General features: G+C 34.1%; 3 protein-coding genes and 2 long non-coding RNA genes across 9 annotated transcripts; 2 read left to right on the top strand and 3 right to left on the bottom strand.

The window, feature by feature from the left end:
- On the bottom strand, positions 2,084-4,681 carry LOC109352760 (putative F-box/FBD/LRR-repeat protein At4g03220). 2 transcript variants are annotated; one of them, XM_019594954.1, is made up of 4 exons: positions 4,297-4,681; positions 3,483-4,260; positions 2,666-2,839; positions 2,084-2,562 (listed from the first exon to the last, which is right to left on the bottom strand). In XM_019594954.1, the coding sequence occupies exons 1-4, from the start codon at positions 4,542-4,544 to the stop codon at positions 2,263-2,265; spliced, it is 1,500 nt and encodes a 499-aa protein (XP_019450499.1). In that variant the 5' UTR covers positions 4,545-4,681; the 3' UTR covers positions 2,084-2,262. The 2 variants fall into 2 exon arrangements, with proteins under 2 accessions (XP_019450499.1, XP_019450498.1); XM_019594953.1 differs by having other exon boundaries at positions 3,483-4,681.
- On the top strand, positions 5,373-24,928 carry LOC109351798. The gene is made up of 3 exons (XR_002108287.1): positions 5,373-5,386; positions 19,751-19,755; positions 24,807-24,928. It is a non-coding gene; the product is annotated as an uncharacterized LOC109351798 (long non-coding RNA).
- Positions 7,166-13,172, top strand: LOC109351792 (formin-like protein 3). Of its 2 annotated transcripts, XM_019593419.1 has the most exons (7): positions 7,166-7,938; positions 8,813-9,533; positions 9,895-10,363; positions 10,466-10,662; positions 11,137-11,372; positions 11,918-12,807; positions 12,844-13,172. In XM_019593419.1, the coding sequence occupies exons 1-6, from the start codon at positions 7,774-7,776 to the stop codon at positions 12,797-12,799; spliced, it is 2,670 nt and encodes an 889-aa protein (XP_019448964.1). In that variant the 5' UTR covers positions 7,166-7,773; the 3' UTR covers positions 12,800-12,807; positions 12,844-13,172. The 2 variants fall into 2 exon arrangements, with proteins under 2 accessions (XP_019448964.1, XP_019448963.1); XM_019593418.1 differs by having other exon boundaries at positions 11,918-13,172.
- Positions 14,027-15,220, bottom strand: LOC109351793. The gene is made up of 3 exons (XM_019593420.1): positions 15,068-15,220; positions 14,737-14,942; positions 14,027-14,366 (listed from the first exon to the last, which is right to left on the bottom strand). Exons 1-3 carry the CDS (start codon positions 15,164-15,166, stop codon positions 14,189-14,191), a joined length of 483 nt encoding a protein of 160 aa, XP_019448965.1. The 5' UTR covers positions 15,167-15,220; the 3' UTR covers positions 14,027-14,188.
- Positions 15,988-24,799, bottom strand: LOC109351796. Of its 3 annotated transcripts, none has more exons than XR_002108284.1 (6): positions 22,520-24,799; positions 22,113-22,451; positions 19,150-19,706; positions 18,444-19,048; positions 18,149-18,309; positions 15,988-16,699 (listed from the first exon to the last, which is right to left on the bottom strand). It is a non-coding gene; the product is annotated as an uncharacterized LOC109351796 (long non-coding RNA). The 3 variants fall into 3 exon arrangements; XR_002108285.1 differs by lacking the exon at positions 15,988-16,699 and having other exon boundaries at positions 17,687-18,309; positions 22,520-23,035; positions 24,130-24,799; XR_002108283.1 differs by lacking the exon at positions 15,988-16,699 and having other exon boundaries at positions 17,687-18,309.

The following is a 25,528-nucleotide window of genomic DNA, read 5'->3' as shown; positions in this document are numbered from 1 at the left end:
TTTGAATTCCATGCATCTCAAATCTATGGCTGTTCACGAACCACGTGCTTATATATAGTCAATTGTTGCATGCCGCTACTATATAGCAATGTGTGACTAGCTAGTACACTCTAATGACAATGTTCACTGCATATAAATGATGATGGGGCTTGAAGCCTAATTCTTGTTCTCCTTTTATGTTTGTCTGTTATCTTAATTTGGTATGAGTTTGTTAGCTAGTTTAGGTTTTCCTCTGCCTTATGAAAGCACAAGTTTATGTGTTGAATTGTTTTGCTTATCACAAAATAAATAAACAAAGTTCATGCAAAGGGATAAAAGGTTTTTTTATCAGCAATAAAATTTATTAGGAAAACAAGTGTTATTCTTATCCACTTACTAAAAAATATTAACAATTAATGATATACTTAGAAGGGTCCATAACCCACTCCACTAAAGAAAAGTTGAAGCTAAGAATGCGAGCTACAAGCAAATTCTAAACATATAGAAAAATTTAGTCCATAATCTCATGAATAATGAACTTTGAGTTTTCGGAAATAATTTTATTCCTAACAAACCATAAAAACCATAGTAATGGACATTTAATATGACTTAGTCTTGTTCTCCATCCAAGGAAGATAAAAGGTAACGAAAGTAAAAGCCCTCAAACCTTACTTTGAGTAAATTTTGGACCCAATTCAAAAAAAATCTCATAGGAGTACCTACAAAGGAACAACAATCTTGTGTTACGAATATGGGGATGGTCGAAATATGTTTTTTTAAAATAAAAATATACATCATACAAATTAGTGTTGAGATGTAAGTTTCTATTAAAAATTAAACATTCTAGCAAATTAGTATCATGACCGCATGATGTATAATTTCACAAGTGAAACTCATCTACCTTACGAAATGTATTCATCTAGTTGATTGTTTTCTATTGGAGCACATTTGCTATCTTACTAATTTGTATCACTCTATATGGTAAGATATATGATTAATTAAAAATATATTTAATAATTATAATTTTAATGATACATGGAATAACCCTAAAAGTGAAACAAAAGCAGATGTACTTATGTTTTCTGTCTCAATTTATTGAGTGAAAGTGGCATTTAGACGCTAGATGTCAGAATTATAGTTTTTAGTTTTTTGTATTCCAACATCCTGATGTCAGAACTTCCTGGTTTGTGGGAATGGAGTTTTTTTAATTCCGATAATAATATACTGCCGCACAAATGAATTGTTATGAATATTCTATTCTGACATTACCATACCATGTTGAATGATTATAGAGAATTGAGAGAAAATACATTATTAAAAATGAGAAAAATGCTTGGGGTCCAAAATTTAGATTCTAAATCCAAAAAATGAATTCTCAATATAAGTAGGGTTAACCGTTCACAAGAAATAGTATTAGACCATGTTACATGACGATGGGCACTTATTGGGCTATTTGCTATATCCACATTCAGAGTTAATTTTGTTCACCTGTTTATTTAAAATATCAGCCCATTACATTATTATATGATACAGGTGAAGTCATGCACTCATGTTGTTTTGCGTTTTGTCAGATTTATGCATTATGCATTAAAACAAAATGTTAAGAGTGCTGCACCATCCAGCATTTCTCAAATGTTGTAACATAAAAGTTATATTCCAATGAACAAAAAATCACATTAATTTAAAGGAGTTGAACTTGTGGAAAAATTGTCAGGATTGGGCTTGGTTTGTTGCTCCTAGACCTGTAGGTGTTGGATAAAATCTTCAATAGGTTATATATTAAAAATATATCACATATTCCAAAAAAATTATGTCCCCGTATCTTAAGTCAATTATATTCCATCAAATAATATAAAAAGATATTTTCTATTTTTATAAATTTTATTTTTAATTATATGATATTTTTTTAATTGGATTAAAATACTATCAAGAGACAAAAATAAAACAAGTTATCTCCATTCATATATTAAATGTTGTAAAATCAAAGTTTAACTTGCAAAACTTTTCAAGAGTTTGAACGTACTTCAAAATAGCAATCAACTTCGAATTTACAAGACCACATAATCAATTATTTCTCACACACAAATTCAGTGTTAATTTTAAACAAATTAAATACCTTAATTTTAAACATGTTGATCTTCTTTTTTAATTAAAGTAACAAAATGCCAATAAAAATTCATCTACAGTCCACAAATAATGACGTAACTAAAGTACTAGAGCTCATTATTGTTGGGAAAGTAAAGTTTAATACCCTCAATTCCAAGAACATGCTTTGTGACAAGCCTAATGAAATGCTAGTTTTACATTAGAAGAAGCCCAAGAAAATCCCATCATTTGTGACCTTATTTTTTGTCTTCTTAGTGTATCTCCATTGCATCGTCCTGCACATAATATCATTTCTTCTAAGGCCTTCCCATGCTTGAGAAGAAACATTGCAAGTGTAACTTCACTCTCACATTCAAAAAATCTATGGATTTTCACCACTTTCAAGTGTTCCAGGAAAGACATTAGACTTGGGATCTGAGATTCCCAATACTGCTCTTCCTCAATGCTAGTCATGTCCCATAACCCACTATTCCATTGCTAATTAAACATATATATGAAAAAGAGAAATCAACCTTTAATTAAGTGTGCATTGTATAGGTATGCATAAAATAGTACTAAAGAAATTCAGTGTATAGCTTACTTTTTTTTCAATCTTATAATCTTTAATGATCTTCATAATCAGGGTGTGGAGCATAAGAGAACTCCTGAACAGGCATGCTAGTCCCCGGACATTACTTTTGCTGAAACCAATATTCAGCTCTAATGATTTAAGATTTCGAAATGGCGGAATAAAGAAGTTTTTGTTTGATAGAATCTGCAGCCAAAGGGATTAAACTCATTAGAAAGATAACATGATTATGTTCATCAAATATGGCCATCTCTAATAACAATGAATGGCAAAAAAACAACTTATGAAACTATGTATTAATCAACTTTGGAGCAGCACAAGTGAATACACAGCTTAAAAAATATACAGCACAATCCATGAGTTTAATTTTGATGCATCCTCTGTATAATTTATTTCACTGTTAATCAATTCTATATCAATACATGTGTGATCTTTTAACAATCATTATGAGAGTCAAGCCTTTTGAACAATATGAAAATACATGATTAGTTGGTAATATATATATCAAAAAATTATACTAATTGTTGGACCAGGCTAGACTGCGACTGGGGAGCCTTCAACTACCAGCGAGGTTCAATTGTTACCAAAGAGTGGAGAGGAGTCACAAGTGAGATACCACGTCTTGAACCAAAACCTTAAGGCGTTACTTCCATAGGTCTTTCATTCTTATAAACTCTTTCACCCCTTCCCGCATATCCAACGTGGGATATCACACTTGAATAAACCCAGCACTAATGTTGAACACAAAGTATTTCAATTAAATGCTTAGCAAGTTCATATTGATTGGCAACCCATTTGTATGCATTCTAATAGAGAAAATGGACTTTACCTCAATAGTTTGACTTTCAAGAACCATGGAACCAGCATGAGATAGTCCAGATAAGAAACTATTGACACTATGAACCTTATCCATACCAATAGCTCCTTTCATTGCAAAGAAACCAACGTATGCCTCACGTAAGAAATTTGATTGCTCAAAAACAGTGGTGTCACTGACAGCATTATGTTGCCAAAACAAATGTTCAAGCTTTGGTGCATTGATTCTTACCCAGCTCTTTTTACTATAGGCATCAAAAGAACTTGTTACTCTCATTTTTTCTAGTTTTGCACATGAGATATCCAAACCATGTAGCTGAAAACATTTGTCTAAGCTCAAATCTTTAAGACCCCGACAACCAACATGGAGATATTTCAATCCAAAGCACATATCTAAGTGCAAATTTTTCAAAAGAGGAAATGATGATTCAGAGAACAAATCAGATAGATAAGGCTGATTATACAAAATCACTAGTGAAAGAGACAATGTGTGTAGAGATTGAAACCCATCTCTCATAATAGATGATGGAGGCAAACGAAAACCCGATTTTAATTTCAAGACCCTTAAAGATTCACTCCCTATAACACATCTTGGAAAGTTGAAATAATCATCTTTGGTCACAGAAGTGGTGACTTCAATGTCTAGTTCTCTAACATTATGCTTAATGGCACTACGAAATAAACTGTTTAGCCGCGAAAAACCTAAACCGCCACGAAAACAAAGAACCCTAATGTCTGAGTGCTTGTCGCGAACAGAAAGAACTTGGGTGATGAAATCCATTGGTGTTGAATCCAAAGAATGATTCTTTTGTTTCTCGTGGTTTGAAAATTTAAGATTTTTTGAAGAAATATCAAACGGGTTGAGGGTTGTGAAGTCAAGGTCTGGGAATGTGGACCAAAGAAGTTTCCATCTTTTTGAAAGAACACTCATTTGTGCCACACATTTGATCGGAACGAGGAAAAGAATTTGATGAAGAACATCATCAGGGAGATCGCTGATTCGATCAATGGCTGAATTAGCTTCATTCTCTAATATTTGAGCAATTCTTCTGCGTTTTGAAGATCTTGTTTCCATTGCATCATGATCTTATCTACCCTTGCTTGCTAGCTTCTTTGGTTTATACATAGTACAATACAAATACATTTTTGTTTCTTTGTTTCTAGTATAGTTTATTAGATTTTGAACTTGTCAAAACTAAAAACAGTTAAATAGGAAAGTTTGTTTTAGATTTGGAATTTGGAAAACGTGTTTTGTAGTGATTGAAGAATCCTATTAAAATCAGACTAAAGACTCGGGACCTCATCATGTTTTAAATTAAGATAAAATAAATTCCTTAAACGTGCAATATAAATTTGAGCAATATATTGAGTCATTTTATTCCCTTAAAGTGAAATATAACATTAATACAGGGCTTAAACTCAAGATGGCTTTTCATACCAGTCAAAATCTTCTATACTTATTCTTTGCTACTGATAAAAATCAGTTACATCACTAAAAAATACAAATAAAAAATAAGTTATTAGAATTTGTAATGAGATAACTATTTTTAATTTATGACAATAATAATGACATATTAATTAGTATAGAGGTTTATGATTTTTTACTACAAGTTTACATAAAAATAAGCTAATTTTAACAATAAACAAAAATGTGTTAATTAATTTTAAAAAAGCAATCTAAATTTGTTATATAATCAAGCATGGTTGGGATATTCCTAAGTGCAACCTAAATACAACTCAATATGGTTTAACATTTTATTTATTTATGGAAAGTGCCTAAGCACCATATATATTATTAATGAAATTGATCAAGAAACCAAAGAGTAACTTTACATGTTTTTTAACCTATAGTTGAGGAGGAGCAACCAATTTCTAGAAAATTCATAATGAATGAAAGTAGGAATCTCATTCCACCAAGTGAAAGTCTTTGAGTTTACACCAAACTTAGCTAGCCTATCCACACAAGTATTTCATTCTCTAAAAATGTGAGAGACTTGAAAATCAATGGAAGAGAAGCTGCTTCTGCATCTGCACCACTTAGTTGTAAGCTTCCAAGGCACCTCTGCCTCACCCTTAAACATATCTACCAATAGAGAAGAATCACATTCTAACCAAAGCAAACTCCATAGCCATCATTGTTGCATTAAGCTCGGCATATAGACCATCCTTTATCTCAAAGAAATCAACAAAGCAAGCAATGAAATTACTGTTATCATTTCTAAAAATTCCAACCCTGCCGGCCTCAATATGAGTTGACACTAAAAACATATATTATGGGTGTTAAAATGGGTCTAATTCGATTATTGAATTGTTAATGATTGTTTGAGAACTTCCATAAAACAATGTTTACTTGCATGTAAAATGAGACAATTATCTGTTGTCCTTAAGCATGTTCAAAAATTTGTCTCAAATCAATCATACTGTCTCAAACCAATCATAATATGTCACATCAATTAAAAAATAATGACTTTGTCTATTCTTATGTCATTGTGAGTGGTTTGAGACATGTTCGGGAAGAGCAGATTTACATGTTGTCGATTATATATGTTGTGAATGATGAACAAGTTAATGATAATTTAATTAGTAAGTCATAGGATAGCATTAAATGTATATACAAAATAAAGTAAATATTTGCCCCTCACTAAGATTCTCTAAAAAAATTTAAAGGAATAAAATAACAAACATATTTTATCTGAAAAGATTTATTTAATTCCTAATATATTTGAATGTATATTTTTAAATTTCTTAACAACTACTTTGCTGGAACCAAACATTTTCCTTGTTATCATAGGATAGCATTTTTGTAAAAAGGACGGTATATAGCACATTACTTTAAAAATTAAGAATATTTATGGGATAATAATAACTAATAATTAAGTTACATGAGGAGGCTCTCATTAGGAGGAATATAAATCTTATGGATTAGCTAATAATATGTTAATTATTTACTATTAATAAGAAACAAAAAGATTTATATTCCTTGGTGATGGAATTGGGGCTTGAATTACAATCCCATGATTTAGAATTGAATTTGTATCATTCGCGACAAAACGCGAACAAATCTAAAACAACAGAACCACGAAACGGTGCCTCTCCTTCTCTATTCGAGGTTTGCTTCACTTCATCTTCCTCACCATGAACATATTCTCTTTCTCTGTTCATGGCATGCTTCCTTCATCTTCATATATATCTTCTATGGCACACTAATGGTGTTCATGGCACCCCACAAGCAGCAGAAGCAGCAATAGTACACAAATAGCAAGTGATGTCAACGCTCTTGCGGCAAGTGACACAAGTGCTTTAGCAATAATAGGTAGCGCTCACTGGCAGTGGTGACAACGCACAAGGCAACATAATCCAAGTATTTTTACATTTTTGCTGCATAATTTGAATAGTCTTAAACATTTATGCAATTTTGTTCTTGTAACTGCTATCTTTGGAGTGGCAAATATATATTTTTATATAAATATAGTTTATGATATGATGATATTTTTTTGGGTATCAAGGGTACCATCCTCAACCCTCCTAGAAATCAAATTATTAATTTTTAATCTAACGAACTCATTAACACTCGGAAGACACTATAGAACTTATATAGTTATTAAAATTTGATAATTTAACCTCAGGTAAGTTTTTAAAACTACATTAAGTGGAAAGGGAGGGAGGGAGGGTCAGATGAAAAAGAAACTAATTGGTAAATTATGGTAAAATGTCATATTTTGGGGGTATGAAAGCAAAAGAATCATGAAAGACATGACATCATAGGTGTCCCCACATTGTTGTCCTCACGTCTCTCTCTCTTAGGACTTGAATGGCATCGTTGTCTTTCTCTCTCCTCTGACGCCCCCCTCCTCCACCCCCACACCCAAAGAAATATTTTTCTAATGAACAAAATTCTCAGCGTCCCAAATTCTTGCACTGCAATTTCAAATCAATAATAATATCTCAACAAAACAAATATCACACTCACAAATTTCACACCTTTGCATGCATTGGTTTCTTCTTTCACGTACGTTCATTTGATTGGTTTCTCCCCAGATACCACGTTGCATTATTGTTATACCATCATCAAATATTCATCCATTGAATTCTGATACGTTGTGATTTTCTCTGATTATATTGTAACGTTTCAACCTGATTCTGAGATTCTAATAAGGCATATCCAACCTTCGAGGCTGAGTAAAACCTGCCAAATTTGGATATTGCATGTATACATAAGTGATATTGTATTTTTCAAGTTCAATGAGATATGAAAAGGGAATCATGCGCTTGGGTTTTTGGTGAATTTGGAAGAAATAGAAATAATGGAATTGACAAGGACGATGAATTATGCGGTTGTTTATGTCACTCTTCTTTGCGCGTTGGCCAATGGGGGCTCAGAGGGGAAGAGGGGGGAGGACGATGGTTTTTCTAAACATGCTTCTGCTGCTGCGTTTTCATCATCGTCCCTTCATTTACATGATAATCAGGTACCCCATTTGTGCATATGTGTCTCTTCTTTTGAATTTCTTAGCTGTTTCTTCTGTTTGATTTCATAGTAATTGGCCATCTTTCGACCAGGTTTTGTTGATAATTCCATGTGTTTTTTTTGCTGTGATGCAAAATTTACCCTGATTTTCATCCGTTTATCTTAAACTATTGAAACTTGATTCTTGCGTATGTACTACATGCATATACACTAATGTGATGCATAGGCTTTAAAGTTTAGAGTAACTTGTTTGTATTACAAATAATAGGTCCAATTGTCCAAGTTTAATTCATCTGAATTCTGTTAAATCTGCTTTAGTCTAACCTGTTAGTACTATACTACTATTTACCAGGAATAAATAGTATAACCATATTTAGTTTAACAAGTTCTCTTATTAACCTTTTGTATTGCATACTAAATTTGTCATCCCACATTTTTCCATCTGTTATAAGTTTAGGTTAGTACCTTAAAGAAAATCTTGTAACAATGTAAAAAATGCTTACCTGGTGAGCGCACTTCACGGAAGTAATAACTCCTTTAGAAGAAATGAAGCACTTTAAATCCATTATTGACTGCACAGTGTACTCTGAGAAATGATTTGTTGTAAGAAATTTACGGGCAGATTAATAATTGGTGGAAAGGATTAACATTACTCTTCCGGAGTTTATTGTTAATAATACATTGATTATATAATGGACCATGCCTCTGCCCCATTTTTCACCTTTTTGGATGAGGAATGATAGTGATTGTACAGAATTCCAAGTTATATGGCTTTGTAATTAAGTATGGCAGCTGGACTAATGGACTTATAGGACATGTTGTTTTATCTTCTGAACTATACTGAATTGCGTTCTTCTCTCATTTGATTGATGCAGGAAGATGTAGTATGGAAACATTGCAGGAAAGAATTGTTAGATATGAAAAACGATATTGTCAGAGATTTTTACTGGCATCCACTGGAAGGAAGCAGTGACATAAGGTCTATTCTTTTAACAGAAAATAACATACACAAAAAAACGAAGTCCCAGCCACTTCATGTGAAAAGAAACTTTTTGGATTGTATAATAAGATCAACAAGCAGTCCTTCTGATCCTGTTTCTGAAGTGAAAACTGGCTCTAGATATTTGTTGTCAAAGCATTCTGGATCATCCTTTGATCATGGAAGAAATTTGATTGCTGAGTCACCAAATGATCAGTTTCCACCAAGCCCTTTTGATGTTCCACCACCTGGACCTGCATTGGAAACGCCTAATCATGGTCCATCACCAGCCAGTTCTACTATACCATCACCAACTCCAGATCAATCCGGTGATGGTTTTTCACTCCCTCCCAACATGTTTTCACCATTTCCGCCATCACCACGCCAACCTCAACCTCCTCCTAGTTTTGGGAATTTTCCACCTGTATTATATGCTCCTGATCCTCCGCCTCACAACGATGATGAAAAAAATAAGAGAACAATTATTATTGCTGCTGGTATAGCAGGAGTTATAATCTTGATAGGCTTGTTCCTCTGCTATCGGGAGATTAAAAGCAACAAAGTTGACAAAGATAATAGGCCTTTACTCGCATTAACCTCAAAGGATTATTCTAGTGGTATGCTTATGTTTTGGCATTTTACTTTTTCCTATTAGAGTAAGGCTATACTGTTGGAAAAATGTTGAAGAGTCATGTTACTTGAACATCTTATTTGGCACCATTATATCTAATTTACTTTTAGTCCTCTTTGTAGGTATTGCAAAATACATTAGAAAAGAAAAACAAGATTTTGTAGTGTCCTATTTTGATGTTCTAGAAACATTTTCCTTTATCTATGAGAGAGATAATAACAATGTCAACTCATTCTGGCAAAAATGAGACTATTTTAGTACCTTTTAATCCTACTATATGTGATAGTGAAACATTACAATTGGTCTTCTCTTTCAATCAAAGATTCTATGTTTCTTTCTTACTTCAGGTTCACAGAAGGTTATTCGTTTGGGAAATACTGATAAGGGAAGTTCTAGTATTAAGAATGGGAAGGACCCTTCTAATGCTGGAAATTTGTCCATCAAGGCTAAATATAACAATAACTCATTGGTTGAGACAATATCATCATCGGAAGGTAAGGGAGAAACACCAGCACCTCCTACTGGAGAACAAGCCCCTCCAGCCCCTAGCCCGCCGCCACCACCACCTCCAAAGCTGCCTGCTCTTGCTCCTCGACCGCCGCCACCACCAAGAGCAGGTCATCCACCACCTGCTCCTCCAAAGCCCATCAATGGTAAAAATAAACTTGCACCACTTCATCCTAAAGATGGACATTCTAGTGAGGGTGGTGAATCTGGTGCTCCAAAACCAAAACTGAAGCCATTTTTCTGGGATAAGGTTGCTGCAAAACCTGATCAATCAATGGTGTGGCATGAGATCAACGCAGGGTCATTTGTGTAAGAACATTATAAGTATTGGCAAAGATAAAAGTTTCACTGAATGAGCAAAGTATAATATAACAACGTGATTATACTGACTTTCGTCATTTAACTTCTCAGGTTCAATGAGGAAAAAATGGAATCATTATTTGGCTGCACCAATCAGAACAGAAATGAAAGGAAAAAAGATTCACCAGCTGTTGATACTTCAGTACAATATATTCAGATTATTGAACCTAAGAAAGCACAGAACTTATCAATTCTTTTACGAGCCCTGAATGTGACAACAGCAGAAGTTATCGATGCTTTGAAAGAAGGTGACTCTCTCTCTGGAGAATGACTAAAATTAAATTGCAAACTAAATAAATCTTGAGCTTTAAGAATTTGAGCCTTCAGCCTTATGTTCCAATAAGTAATAGTTTTTATAATAACTAATAAGTGTATGATTTTTACTATATATTCAAATGTTGAGCCTTATCATATTCAGAATTTTTTTTTTTGCATATGATCTTATTCTATGCTCATTGATTAATACATCCTCAAATGTCAAGGAAGCTCCTATGTTACTTAATGCAAGTAGTGTAGTAGTATTGCTTATTAGCATTACATACTGTTCGGTTGACATATATATATATTGAAGATACCAATACATACTGTTCCTCTAGATTATGATTTGCTTCATTAAATTTAGCATTCAGAAATCAAAAGCATATATATATTTCTAGCATTTATCAGAGATTATCATTTGCATTTTACAACATGAACTACATATGATAAGTGGGTTGAATCAGGTAACGAGATTCCTGTTGAGCTCATCCAAACATTGTTGAAGATGGCACCAACATCAGAAGAGGAACTGAAGCTCAGGTTATTCACAGGAGAACTTTCTCAACTTGGCCCAGCAGAGAGGTTTCTCAAACTCTTGGTTGACATTCCATTTGCTTTCAAACGCCTTGAAGCTCTTATGTTCATGTTTATCCTTCCAGAAGAGTCTACAAGCATTAAAGAGTCTTTTGCAACATTGGAGGTGAGACTGAGACTTCTATGTTTATTTTGAATCTCAATCTATTATTTTGTTTTACCCAGGTATTATACTCTAGCATCCATTTTTTTAAGGACAGAGCTTATGTGATAAATTTTTCCGATATATGAATATAACACGCGCAACAATTTGTTAATGAACTATTACAATGTTATATTTTTATTGGATAACGGCATTATGAGTACCTAAAGACCAACCCCTATGTTTTGTTCTTTTGTTTATTTATTTATTGTGGTCCAGCATTCCAGTTATATAATGTACTGTACAATTTTACATTTATTATGAGATCAGCATTCTTTAAATATACTTGAAAATCACCTTAGGTAGCATGATCTTCAGGGCACCGTAGCAATTCTTTATGTACTAATCCTTTCATATACAAATATAATATAAGAACATCTGCATGTAGATTGATATATGATGTTGGAGAATTAAGATACATATGAGTTGCAAGCATTAATGAGTTTGGTTATTATTCTAGGAAAAAAGTAAGTGCTTATATGCTAATGATTGTTGCATATGTGTTGTAGGTTGCTTGCAACAAACTCCGAAAAAGCAGGTTATTCATGAAACTACTAGAAGCAGTTCTTAAAACTGGAAACCGCATGAATGATGGTACCTATCGTGGTGGTGCTCAAGCATTTAGGCTTGACACACTTCTGAAACTCTCAGATGTAAAAGGAACAGATGGCAAGACAACACTGTTACACTTTGTGGTACAAGAGACTATACGTTCTGAGGGGATAAGAGCAGTGAGGACAGACAGAGCAAGTAGAAGTGAGTCAAGTGTAGCAACAGAAGATTGTTTTGAGGAGGGAAGTGAAGAATCTGCAGAACACTATCGGCGACTTGGCCTCCAAGTAGTTTCAGGATTAAGCAATGAACTTGGTGATGTGAAAAAAGCTGCAGTTATAGATGGAGATGCACTCACTGATACAGTGTCAAAACTTAGCTACGCATTGATAAAGACTCGAGAGTTTCTAAACAATGAGTTGAAGGATATCGAAGAAGACAGTGAGTTCAAGCAATGCATGGAAAAGTTTGTAGAGAAAGCAAGAGATGATGTGACATGGCTGGTAGAGGAAGAGAAGAGGATAATGGCTCTTGTTAAGAGCACAGCAGACTACTTCCATGGGAATGCAGGAAAAGATGAAGGGTTGCGTTTGTTTTTGATTGTGCGCGACTTCTTGATAATATTGGACAAGGTATGCAAAGAGGTGAAGGACACAACTATGAAGGAAGCTAAGGCTTCGTACAAGAAATTAGAGGCTCCATCAACGCCATCTTCACCTGACACAGCTCGCCAAAACCCATCACCTGCTGATCTACATAGGAGATTATTCCCAGCAATTGCAGAGAGAAGAGTGGATTACTCTAGCTCTGATGATGACGATGATGATTTCACAACATAGCATTGCTATACAGTTATCTATGTACTGGTTTTGAATTGGAAGTGTATTGTTCTACTACTTCACCACAAGGCAGGTGCGACTACCAGCAAAGTTAAGTAAACAGAAGCCCCTAGCTTGATATATATTGACAACGAAATTTCTGTGTGCTATAACAATAGCATCTGATTTCTAAAGGGATATAAATATGTATATTATCATTGCCTGTCTCCTGATCAGATTTTGAGTTATCTAATGTCTAGTATGGAGTTATGTCTTATCAAACCTTCAAATCCTGAAACCAACTAGAACATATGAAGAATGGGGAGTAACATATGTGAATTTCTTGTTTGTTTTTTTACTCCTACTTAATTGATGGATGTTATTGACTTAATGTCTGAACTTTGAGCAGAAATGAAAAGTGAAATAGTTTCTATGGTTTGGCTGAACTTATCAAGGTTCCTCTTTGGTTTATTCAAACAACTTAGAGGTAACAAAAAAAGTGGGTTGATAGTTAGTAGTTGTAACACCTATCCATTTCCCTTCATTGTTATAAAACATCCAAAACAAGAAGTGTGGCTACAATGAAACTTAGCTGTTCTTCACTATCGTCTAAATATAAGTTACTCCAAATATGCTCCCTTTGTAAGGAAGACTAGGTAATGAGGTTTAGTTCAGTTGGCAAGTTGTAAAAAATTTAGGCAATATTTAGGTGGTTCTTAAATATATAAAAAAGGAGGGTCCAATATACTGGTTCTCGCCTAGTAGAGTATGAGAATAGTAGATGTGCACAATTCTACCCTTGAAAGCGAAGATATTATTTTTAAGATTTGAACAAATGATTTTCAGGTTACAAGAGACAATTCATGATTTTATTAGAGGGATGATTTTGTTTTTTGTTTGAGAGGATTGCAAACAAGAGTGAGAAGTTAGTATTGCAATGAATGAAAGAATGGGGCAAAAACACCTTTTTTCTGAAATAAATTCAGCTAAAACGATAGTTCTAGTTGCTACATATTAGTATTATGGACCTATATGTTAAAGAAGATGAAGAGTGAAATACAAATAAAAAGATGGGAGAAATTAAGGTCAATATAAAAACCCACTTTTTTCTGTATAGCCAATTTTCACTTAACATCTTAGGTTATCTAATTCCCCCCTCCCCCAAAGCAATGTGACAGGTAACTCAATGGCTACGGTAATAAAAACTACCTGAACAGTGATACATGATAGATTCACTGGAGAGGGTAGTTTGGTCATCTCAAAATGATAGCATGTTCCCATTTTTTAGTACAAGAAGCATGAAAGTCTTGGACATATTCTGTAAAGCAACTTTAGAAAAATGCCAAACTCTAAAAACCACTAAAGGTCTAAAGCAGGAATGAGTGATTTCCAGATTTTTTATCTTACTCACTAATCAACAGAGGCAGTGGCAGAAACGTAATATGCAACAGAAAGTAGGCCATGAACAAAGCACAAGATCCCCCCAATGGACAAGAAATGATGGTGTGTGAAACCACAGGACCGATCTGACTTGTTGTTTGACATAGTTCCTATCACCAGTGTGGCCATTCCAATGGCCAAAACCACCCTGATTACAACACAACCAAAATAAGCTTCATTAAGTGCTTATTTATAAACTTTTATAAAAAAAACTTGTTTTTACAAACATCTTTGGTAAGCATATTGAAATAAGATAAAAACAACTTATATGAGGGTCATAAACTAGTTTCATAAGTTGTTTTATTAATCCAAAGAAGTTGTTCTTAACACCCTTAGGGTCCGTTTACAAGTTAAGTTTTAGAGGAAAATGAAGGGAAATAGAAGGGTTTGGAGCCATCTCACAAGTGCATTCATGGTTTTCAAGTCTTCCATTTTCATTCTTTCTCTTCCAAAACTCAAATTACTACTCTTAATAAATGTACAAATGCAAACCAGTAGTAGAGGTAGAGATACATTACCAAGTTAAAATAAGAAAAATAAGTGAGATTTGCCTATTGGAGGAAGCCTTCTGAAACTCTTGTTGAGAACAAATACAACTGCAGCCACCAAGCAAGTTGGCTAAAGCGTGTGCTAGTCCCAAAAATACTGCTGCACCCAACCCAAGCATGAAGGCCTCATGACTTGGCTCTCTACACTCAAATATCCACAGTCTTAAATGCTTAACCTGTTTGTTAAGAAAAACAACTACTTCAGTTTAATGTATATTCCACTGCATTAAAGATGCCCTTGTAGGCTTGTACACTTATTTCTTAAATGCATTTCAAAAAGTAGAGTTAGTTTTAAGCATACCTTGTTTTGTGCTATTTCAGCCTCAAAGCCAAGAATCCCAGCAGCAACATCCATCATTACAATCAGAAGACATAGAAAAATGCCTGCTACTCTAGCCATTTGTGTGCAAAATTGTTTTTCTTTCTGTCTCTGGCTTGCTTTTGTTACCAATTTATAAGATGAGAAACAGTGGGTAAAAGCATATAGAATGATATTGGTAGGACTAGGAAGTGTTGGGTATGTACATACTTGCTCTATTTTCTTATTTCCTATCTCGAACTAATCAGATTAAAAATTAATATAAAAATATTATATTTTATTTTTAAAATTTTTATTTTTATTTATATGGTAATGTCATAGATTTGGGTGCAATAAAACATTTTTGATACTTGTGTCACCTTTCTCTTATTTTTCTCAACTCTTGATTCCTTAGGGGGACAAGAAAAGCAGCTCATGGTGTAGCGTGACTGTAGGCATGTAATTAAATGTGAATTGGTGAGTAAGTTTGTTGATTATTTTACTTTTAATCTAAACTGACAAATAATTTAATTCACTTCTCCAAATATAATTGCAAAAATTATACTCTATCTTGCTGAAAACAGCAATTTTATGTGTTATATACAAACATGGGTTTTACTTGTATAGCCATACTGTCATAAAAGCCGTTCGCGTTATAATAAATATTGCTTGAGTCTGTTTATCCTAACAATTTCAAGTTCTGAATCACCTAAGTAGGTATGTCTTAAGTTATTCTTTGAATAAACAAATAACTAGGAATTTGTAAGCATGGACTTTGGGGGAGTTAACAAAAAGGACTTCGGGGGAGTTAAGAAAACGGGAAAACAGATGCATATATATAAAATCTTGTACTAAATAAAAAACAAAAGGATCCTCTTAGTTATGGAGAAGGAAATACATAAAAACAAAAGGAAGAAATAAACTGATATGAAACTTTTACACTTCAAATACAATGCGATTGCATTTCTATAAAATAGTCTAGTTTTAAGCCAAAGAAGAATAGAAAGACAAACAAAGGTGCAGCTACGCTAGTCCCTATCAAGAAAATTAAGCCCCACGAGTAAACGATAAGATAGGGGAAAGACTCAATTGAAACAAAAAAAAAACAGCAGAGGTGAAAGTGTTGAAAAATGCTTTCAAAAATTGGATCCACATTGCAAACTTTAAATTTGTCATTCTTTTTTCTTCACTCCTTGATCTTGGTCTCTTGGATTCTTTGACAGGGAGGCTAGGAAACACAGCTCATAGTATAGCATGATTTCAGTTTCTTGATTCTTTGACTTTTAATCTGAACTGTCAAATCATTCAGTTTCGAAAATAAATTCCAAAAGCTACTTTACTAAATCAACGGTTTGATTTGCTCTAGATGCCTTTAAATATGTATACCCACAGATACTGTTACAGAAACCAGATATGTTATAGTAAATTTTCTTGGAGCGCGTTTATCCTAAGAATTCTGGATTTTGAACCATGTGAATTTTAAATTCTCTAATGTTAGAAATTGTTTGGATAATAAATAAATGATAAGTAGGAACTTTACCGTCGGGTTATGAAAGGGTCACATACCATAAATCTAAAGTCATCAATTGTTACTGCAACAGAGTGCTATGTTCCCTCCACATCATCTCCTATCCTCTAATAGAGTGTCCAAAAAATCATGTAAATAAAAAATAAATGAAGCAATTGAAGCCAATATGTGTTTAAATGCTCATTTGCATTACAACTAAGGACCAGATCAATTGGATAAAGATTTCCGTTTACTATGGAATGAAATTACCTGTCATTTATAATTTCTAGTCAAGAAAAAAAATGCGCAAGTAGTGCACATTGGTTAAGTGAAAGAGATTTAGCATCATAAAGCCTTGGGACAATGCTCTATTCATGTATTCAAGTGCCATCATCATACTTAGGTGAAAGCCTTAGAATCTAACCTTAACAATAAGAAACACCTGAAAGAGGCTAAATGAATAAGAAACACATGAAAAACATTCAATCCAATAATTCCTACCAGGCTGCTAAAATATGTAATTCATTGTTTATACAACAACAAAACCTTAATTCACTAGGTGAGATGGCTAAATGGACTGAACAATGCCAAAATGTTCTATCATAAAATCATATTCATTGATAAAACATTGATTTCTAAGTATTTCTTACACATTTTGCCTATGACTTTTCTTGGCTTTTCACCTCAATATAGTAATCAGAATCTTTATTAGAAACAAAAAATGTATCCTATAGATAAACATGTCCTATTTGTTATTTTCTCAAAAACACAGTCTCAATTAGATATATAAGTAAGAACTTCACAAATACACATTAAAAAAGTAACCATTACTTGGGCCATAAACATAGTGCAGTGCCCTGATGGCTTCTGAGCCTTGGCATGAAAGGAACCAATGTCTGGTAATGACAATCAGACTCCACATGACTCTGTTTATGCCAAAATATCAGCTGCCCTTAACAATAATTTTTACCACATAACTTCCCATACTCCTGAAATCCCGCTCCTAACTTATTGACATACTTGGGACCTAAGTCAAGTGGACTAATTTAAACAGGTGGTGAAGTTACAGTTTTATAGCCCTGCGGGAAGAAAAATTGACTGTTTTTAGAGTGTTAAAAGAGAAAGAAACTCAATATAAACATCTCTCATAAGTTCACTAATTATGTTTTATGTTGGCGGGTCTCTTTGTATGTGTTGTCCGGAAAGAGGAGGACTCAATGATTATTCGTTCGCCGGAACCAGAAGTCAAAATTTTGGTAGATAGGGATCCCATAAAAACTTCTTTCGAGGAATGGGCAAAACCCGGTCATTTCTCAACTAGATTAAAATGAGAAGAGAAGATATTTTTACTACTACAAAGCTTCAAGGCATTCACAGTAGAAGAACATGCCCGTAGTCTAAAAAGTACTTAGTATAAGCATAAAATGGATTAAGTCAGCAGCAACAATATCATGCTTCATGCCGGCATTTGTATGTACAAGGAACATTTCTTAGAAGGGGAGAGACACATAATGTGAAGACTGCAGATTGCATATTTGACCAGGTTAAAATATACAAAGTAGAATGGATGCACTTACCATAATAGAGATTTTTTAACCTCCTTTTGAATATCTCCAAAACTAGAAGGATCATGAGCATTAATTTTGGACTTAAGATCATTCAAGGTAAACTCGCCTTTTCCAGAGAAAAGTAGACAACTGCTTGAGGATTGAGCTTCTCAAGAGGTGGCAGAGCTTTCCTGAATCACCACAAGTACATCTCATAACATACCTTACATGCCGATACTACTCAATGATTAAGATCATCACAAGTTTTTATAATATATCATGATCATTCATGTATTTAATCAACCCACAAAATCATGGAGCATACCCTCCAAAATGACCCCTAAAGTTGATGCTCCTGCTCCTGTTGTAGCTGGTTATCATGGATCATACCCTCCAAAATGACCCCTATTAGGTGGAGTCTGCTAGCACTACAATGCTCCGAGAGCAAATCTGCTGTCCTACAATGTGTATCACTTAATGCGCCAGTGATTATGATTGATTGAAAAAATATATTTAAATTCAAATTTTAATAATTAATTATTTTTCTAACCAATGAGAAACAACGACACATGGAATGGTACATTGTTTTGGGACAGCAAATGTCTACCCGTTTCTTAACAAAACATTGACATCTAAATCTTTCATCATCATTTTGCATGTAGTTTTTTCTTGGTCTCCATCTATCCCACTAACCTTGATCTGCTCCCTGTAAGAGAGAACGGTCTCCTCCAACATGCCCAAAACATCTAAGACACTAGTTTATTATATATTTTACAATAGGAGCTATTTAAACTTTCTCCCTAATAGATTCAATCATAATCCTAACTTATCTAGTGTGTCCGCTCATCCAATGTAGCATTCACATACCCGATACATTGTCAAATCACCACCTAGAAGTATGTACCCAAGTAATTGGCCTATGGACTGCACCTGCTTAGAAGTCACCACGAGAGAATGTCACATGCAAATTCAATCAAGCAAATATAAATAGTATAGACATGGTCATGAAATCAAAAGGAGTAGACTCCAACCTGGTTTCATGAGAGACCTGTTTGAGAAGCCAGCATATGTTTATCAGTGTCCGTGGGGTACCTTAAAAGAAAATTGAACAGCAAAAGAAAACCACAACTTAATCATCACCACATTTTTGGGTCATTTCACATTATTCCGGCTACATAGCCAAAGATGGCATATACGGATGAAGAAAATGCTCAAATAACCAAGCTTATGTCAACTGCGCGATCCGATAAGCCTCTTTGTGGCCTCCACATGTGTTGTTGTGATTCAACAACGTCCATGTTACTTCCACCAGACTTGTTCTTTTGAGAGCTTTGGTCCAAGCACCTTAGTCTTGCAATGTTATTGTCAATTGACCACTAGTGGTTGGTATGGATGAATCCTCTCCCAAGACTTCACATACAACCTTGACCTGGTATGAGATAGCATTTTTAAGGCATCTGAAATGTCTTGATACTGATTTGAGAGCCAAGGAGATGTAAGGGGAAGCAGAACTAAGTCCCGCAACTGATTCGAAGGATGAAACCACTATTTGCATTTGATGATGGCATTGCTTGTACGTCCTTGTAACCTTATTATGGACCAGTGCAAATCATTTCCACAAATCATAACTAGGATCAGTATCAGCCAAAGAATTCTATAATCAAGACCAATAAAATATTTGAATTTTTTTACAAAAGAAATTCATCAAAATTTCATAACTATTTGTTGAAAGAAAAGGATTGATATTCCTCAAAGCACACATACAAGAGTATATTATCCTACCATATACTACTGCCACGAAGACCTTTAGATCACACATAATTGCTCCATAATAGGTGCTTAGTGACATATTAAGGAACTAATAAGCTAAGTGCCTAGATAATATGTATAGCTTTCTATATAACCAGGAAGTGGCTATTCATGCTACAATTGTGGATTAGTAAATAACCACTACAATATGCATAATAACAAGATATTTGCATATTGTTATAACAATGACAACTATTTTGGTAAAAAATCACAAACATGACAACTTATGCAAGTTGGCAGCTAAGGTTGGGCATTTCTTCAAACTTTTTCTAGAGAGTTGTGAACAAATAAATTATTGAACTTTTGGAAAAAGAGGAATGTACACAGTTTAAACGTAAATAAACTATCACTTTTTTTTGTTAGGCCTTGACTCTTAGATAATTTTAAATAACTATCAATTTGGTTTATTCTTGTTAAATATAGAATGCCTACCCACATTTCTGTTCTTAATTGTCAGATACTATAGTAATCCCAACTCAGCCACAAGTGAAAACATAAGCAACCTTTTACCCAAATGAAAAAATTGCAACAATAACACTCATTCATAACCTAGTATTTCCTTATTCATCAGCTAAAACAAAATCCTGCTAAATGTTCATAATATGCATAGATTGATTCAATTAATTGAGGCAAATCTGATTTTTAGAGATCGCAAATATTCTGTCAACAATACCAAAATTTTACAAAAGAAAAGGAGAAGCATGAGATGGAATATATATGAACTGAACATTGAAAAACTATGACCAATGCAAGAATAACATACAATGGATGATATGCAGTCTGATTAGAACATCAAGTACAGACACTAAAGAACACATCAAAATCAATTATATTGGACCTTACAATGTTACTTTTGACTCTCTTGTTTCCAAATTTTTGAGGAGTGGGGGAAGCAAATCATCTAATTAGTGGTATAAAATTTGTCGATGGGGTCCATCCCCCATAAGCAATACAATCAATACTAAGAAACTGAACCTTAAATGGTTATAACAGCCAAAATGCTTCTTACCAAAATTACTAAAAGAACATAACAAGATAGTAGTTGCAAATACATACCGGTGACAAAATAATCATCAAATGAAGTGCAAGTTTAAGCGCTATCGTTAACAAAACAATGAAAAACCCAACTTTTACAAGCACTCACTAAAACTTCATTATGTTTCCCTTCTTTCACTATTTCTCTTGCTTTTATGAAACATCAATACAAATATGCAACACTATCAAAAGGCTAACTATGGAATGGATAAAAACTCTTCATAATTATCCTGGTGTATGTACTATAGACTGAGTCCCTATCATTCGCTAACAAATAACAGTTACCTTATCCTTTTAGAACATGACACGTAGGTCCTACAACATTCCTGGAAGGGCCAACATCAGCAATCATGTTGTCATTGTAATCAATAACCAATGTTCACCATAGTTCCCTTTCTCTTCAAAGATATCCATTAAAGACCTTTTCGAACTATCTATAATCTTTGTCAGGAATGAAAACAATACCCCCACCCCTTCACACATTAATACTTTCACTATTATTTTAAATTAATTTTCAAGTTCAAAAGCCTAGACTTGAAATTAGACTGTTTAAAAAGTAACCTAACTGGTGGCAACATTTAATCCTAACTCCTAAATTCAAACCAAATCCCATAGTGGCCACATATGTCTTGATGTATGGGGATATACATCAATTGTCTACTAGTAAATGGCAAATCTGAACGGTGCCTCAATAAAGTATTCATAGATAAATGCAACATTTGCAAAGTTCACTATTACATACTAGTGTCTAAGATTGCCTACATGTTTCCGTCCCAATTGCAGGTCCACTACTAAGGTCATTGCATAAAAAGATGAAATAGAATGCAACCCATCGTTACCACAGATTCCTACTTAGATGCCTCCATTCTAGGGAAATCAAATAAGCTCAAAGTTTGGTGTCCATAGACATAAAAAATTAAGTAACACCAATCAGAAAACGATGTTAAAAAAGTACTAGGACGAATTTTCAACAATAAACATTCAATGATTCAACTATATGGTAACTAATTAACGAATAAAATAAAAATGTCAAAAAATCGAAGTGAGAGATCTAAAGATGATTCATTCAATAATTTAGAAAAAAAGATAAAGATTGAATCTTTTTAACTTCAACATGGGAGAAAGTTTGTTGGGTTTGCTAATTGCTGACCTTAGGGGATTTGGGGAACCGGAGACGTGAGGAGGATGGTCTAAAAGTGCTTTAGTGGTAACCGGATGAGTCACCGGCCGGCGTGATGAGGAAGAATCATCAAAATCTCTAGGAATGTGAACACAAGTATTGAACCCAAGTGCAAGCTTCACTTTTCTCCATTGGCTTCCCATTTCATTCTGTTGTTTTTAACAATTAGAACTTCAAGGAGTGACCCAAAGAGGTGAGAAACTCGAAGATGAGTATGTGTGAATGATAGATTTGAACTTTGTTTTGGCCGTGAGGAAACATGCTATGAATGGAAATGGGTAAGGAGACAGTGAAGAAGAGAAACCAAACCTGAAGAAAGAAAACTTCTTGTAAATAATGAGGGAGAAAGAGAAGGAAAGTTTGGCTTTTTAACGTACCCTTTTCAAACCAAGTAATATGAAAGTAATATGCTGCACTTCATTACACCATATGCTGAAACTCAATCCTGAACATTCGAACTGTAGGATTTATGCATTGCAAGAGCTACATCTCCACTGGGAATAATTGATGTTTCGCCATCACATATTTCTCCATCGATCTTTTCTGTTCTCATCACATCATTGCATGAAGGCTAGAAAAGCAATCCACTCTACACGACACCTTATCTGCTTTCAACTTCTTCGCTTCCTCTAGTTCAATCAGAAGTTGCTTCACTTTTGGTGGAAATATCTGCATAGGTCAATTCCACTTTTGGTGCTACCCCTGTATTGGAATAAACCCTGCTTCATGATTCAGAAGCTTTTGAACAGCCACATACATAAGTTTCATATGTGGTATAAACGTCTTTCTTCAGTTTTTGCATCATTCTACATTTTGTACACCTCTATTATCTTGCATTCAAAATTCAAATGCCATTCCAAAAGCATGACAGAATCATCACGGTCAAGTTTGTGCTTTAGCAAAGCAGCAACAGTCCCATGGTAAAATTTGCATGGTACAAGAAAAAAAAAATGTTGTTAGTTACGAAGACTAAATTCAATGAGTAATACCACGCATTTGTAAACCCTAAACCCTAAACTGAGATAGGTCAGATCGACTATTCTACCACTTCTTAGTTCTCAATTCTCATCTTATGTGGAATAGAATAAGGGCGATTGAAGTCAGGATTTAAGGGTTATTTTCATTGCAAAAAATGAGCTACCAACTCAAATGATGCAGCAACAGCTTCAACTTAAAAGAATATAACAGCAAGAACATAGTTGCAAATACATACTTGTGACAAAATAATCATCAAATGAAGTGAAACTTTAAAGCTCTATCATTAACTAGATATTGAAAAACCCAATACAAGCACTCATTTAAACTTTATTGTGTTTCCCGTTGTTCACCCTCTAACTTGCTTTTATGAAACATCAATTCAAGTATGCAACAGTGCCAAAAGGCTCAAGTATGAAATGGATAATAACTCTCATTTCATACTAATTCGGGTGTACTGTAGACTGAGTCCCTCTCATTTGCTAGCAAATAACAGTTACCTTATCCTTTGGGAACATGACTCGCTTGTCCCTACAACATTGCTTCAAGGGCCAGCATCAGCAATCATGTTGCCATTGTAATCATTAACCAACGCAGTAGAAACATCTGAATGCAAGCCCACCATAGTTTCTTTTCTCTTAGAAGATATCTACTTTTCACCCTTATCGAGCTAAATACAGTTCTTAATCAATTTTTTATTCAATATGGAATTTCTCAATCCTAGCATCTCTAATGTATCCACTTCGCAGCAATCATTCTCAACCCTTTATGTTTCCCCACTAGTCTCATAAGTTGTGGCATTAGATGGTAGCCATATGAAGCTACAATAACACTAGTTTCTAATTGTCCCTACATGGGCTCACTCAACCTAGATTCAACTCTCACCACTTCGGCCTTGTCATCTTACACATTTCATTTGACTCTGAATTGCAATCTAACAGTTACGAAATTAGAAATAATAATTACATTGATAATACTAACAATCAGAGTATACAGATAATTATTATCATACCTCACATCCAATTATCAGCATTTTGTATAAGCTTGTGTCTGGATGAACTAAAATCAGAAATGATTCTGCATATGCCAAACATAAAAAACACCCCATGTGGTAAGCAAAAGCAGCAACAAGGCTAAACAAAGAAACACAATAGGCAAAAGTACTACATTGCTCCAAAAAGATGCAGAGGGAGTTGTGGCACTAATATAAAATCGGAAAACGACGTAAGGAAATCATATTCTCTTTCTCTTACTCTCTATTTCTACCAAAACCGTTTACCCACAATTTCAATCCACCAAGAATGAAGTTCTTGAATAATTGAGAATGTTATTCCATTAGAGTGTGTTAGCTCTATCCAATAAGATTGAAAATCTAGAAAGAAAGACAACTCAGAAATATGTAGCACTTACAAGTTACAAATGTCCGGAGCATGTCTGAATTTCATCAAACTCTATATGTATTCAAGTTTCAACCATTGTAAAAAAGCAAGAAAAACACATGTAACCCACAACGTGAAACTTTAATGGATACTTATTTTTATTTCACTCTCTTTATTTTATCTCAGATCAATTTGAGGACATAAAAGCTTATTGAGGATCCTGAACAAAAATAGAAGCATAGTTAAATCATAGTTCTTCTTCTTTAATAATAATCTCAGACTATAATTTATAACAGGTCTAAATCACAAGATTACCCACAATTTCAATCCACCAAGAATGAACATTCTTGAATAATTAAGAATGTTATTCCATTAGAGTGAGTTAGCTCTGTCAAACAAGAATGAAAATCTAGAAAGAAAGAGAACTGGGAACTTACAAATAGTCGGAGTATGCCTCAAACTCACCAAATTGTATATCTATTCAAGTTTCAACCATTGTCGGAAAAGCAAGAACCGAAGCACAACATATAACACACATGTACCAAAAGTGACAGAACCGAAGAAATGGCCTCAAGATTTTAGGGTTTAGATTTTCTTGACAGAAGCCACTTTGGTGAAATGAGTTGTTAAAAAAATTGAAAAGTTAAAACAAAAAACGGGGAAATGGAAGAAAGAGAGAGAAACACTAAGAAAAGTAGGAATCCGTACAAGAATTGAATTAGTTCTCTATATTTAGTGATGATTCATCAAAACAATGACACGAAGAAATTGAATCACTTCTCCTGCAATCGCTGCGATTCCAAAGGCATTATAATCTTAGCAATGATTTTTGTGTAGTTATAAAAGAGAAAGAAAGAAAGAAGAGAATGCAATAAAGAATGAAGTTGAAGTAGAACATTCAGGGAGTGTTAAGAGTTCTTCATCAACAACCTCGGAAACAAGAACGGTGGTCATGTTTGAGAAAAAGAACAGAACAAGAGTCATCTGATAGTGATGTGAGGAAGTACCAAAAGGGACATGAAGAGTGAGACA

Source organism: Lupinus angustifolius, chromosome LG07, assembly GCF_001865875.1.
Source record: "Lupinus angustifolius cultivar Tanjil chromosome LG07, LupAngTanjil_v1.0, whole genome shotgun sequence".
NCBI classification, from domain to species: domain Eukaryota; kingdom Viridiplantae; phylum Streptophyta; class Magnoliopsida; order Fabales; family Fabaceae; genus Lupinus; species Lupinus angustifolius.
Note: the sequence above shows the minus strand (reverse complement) of the source record. Positions and strands in the feature narration are given on the sequence as shown.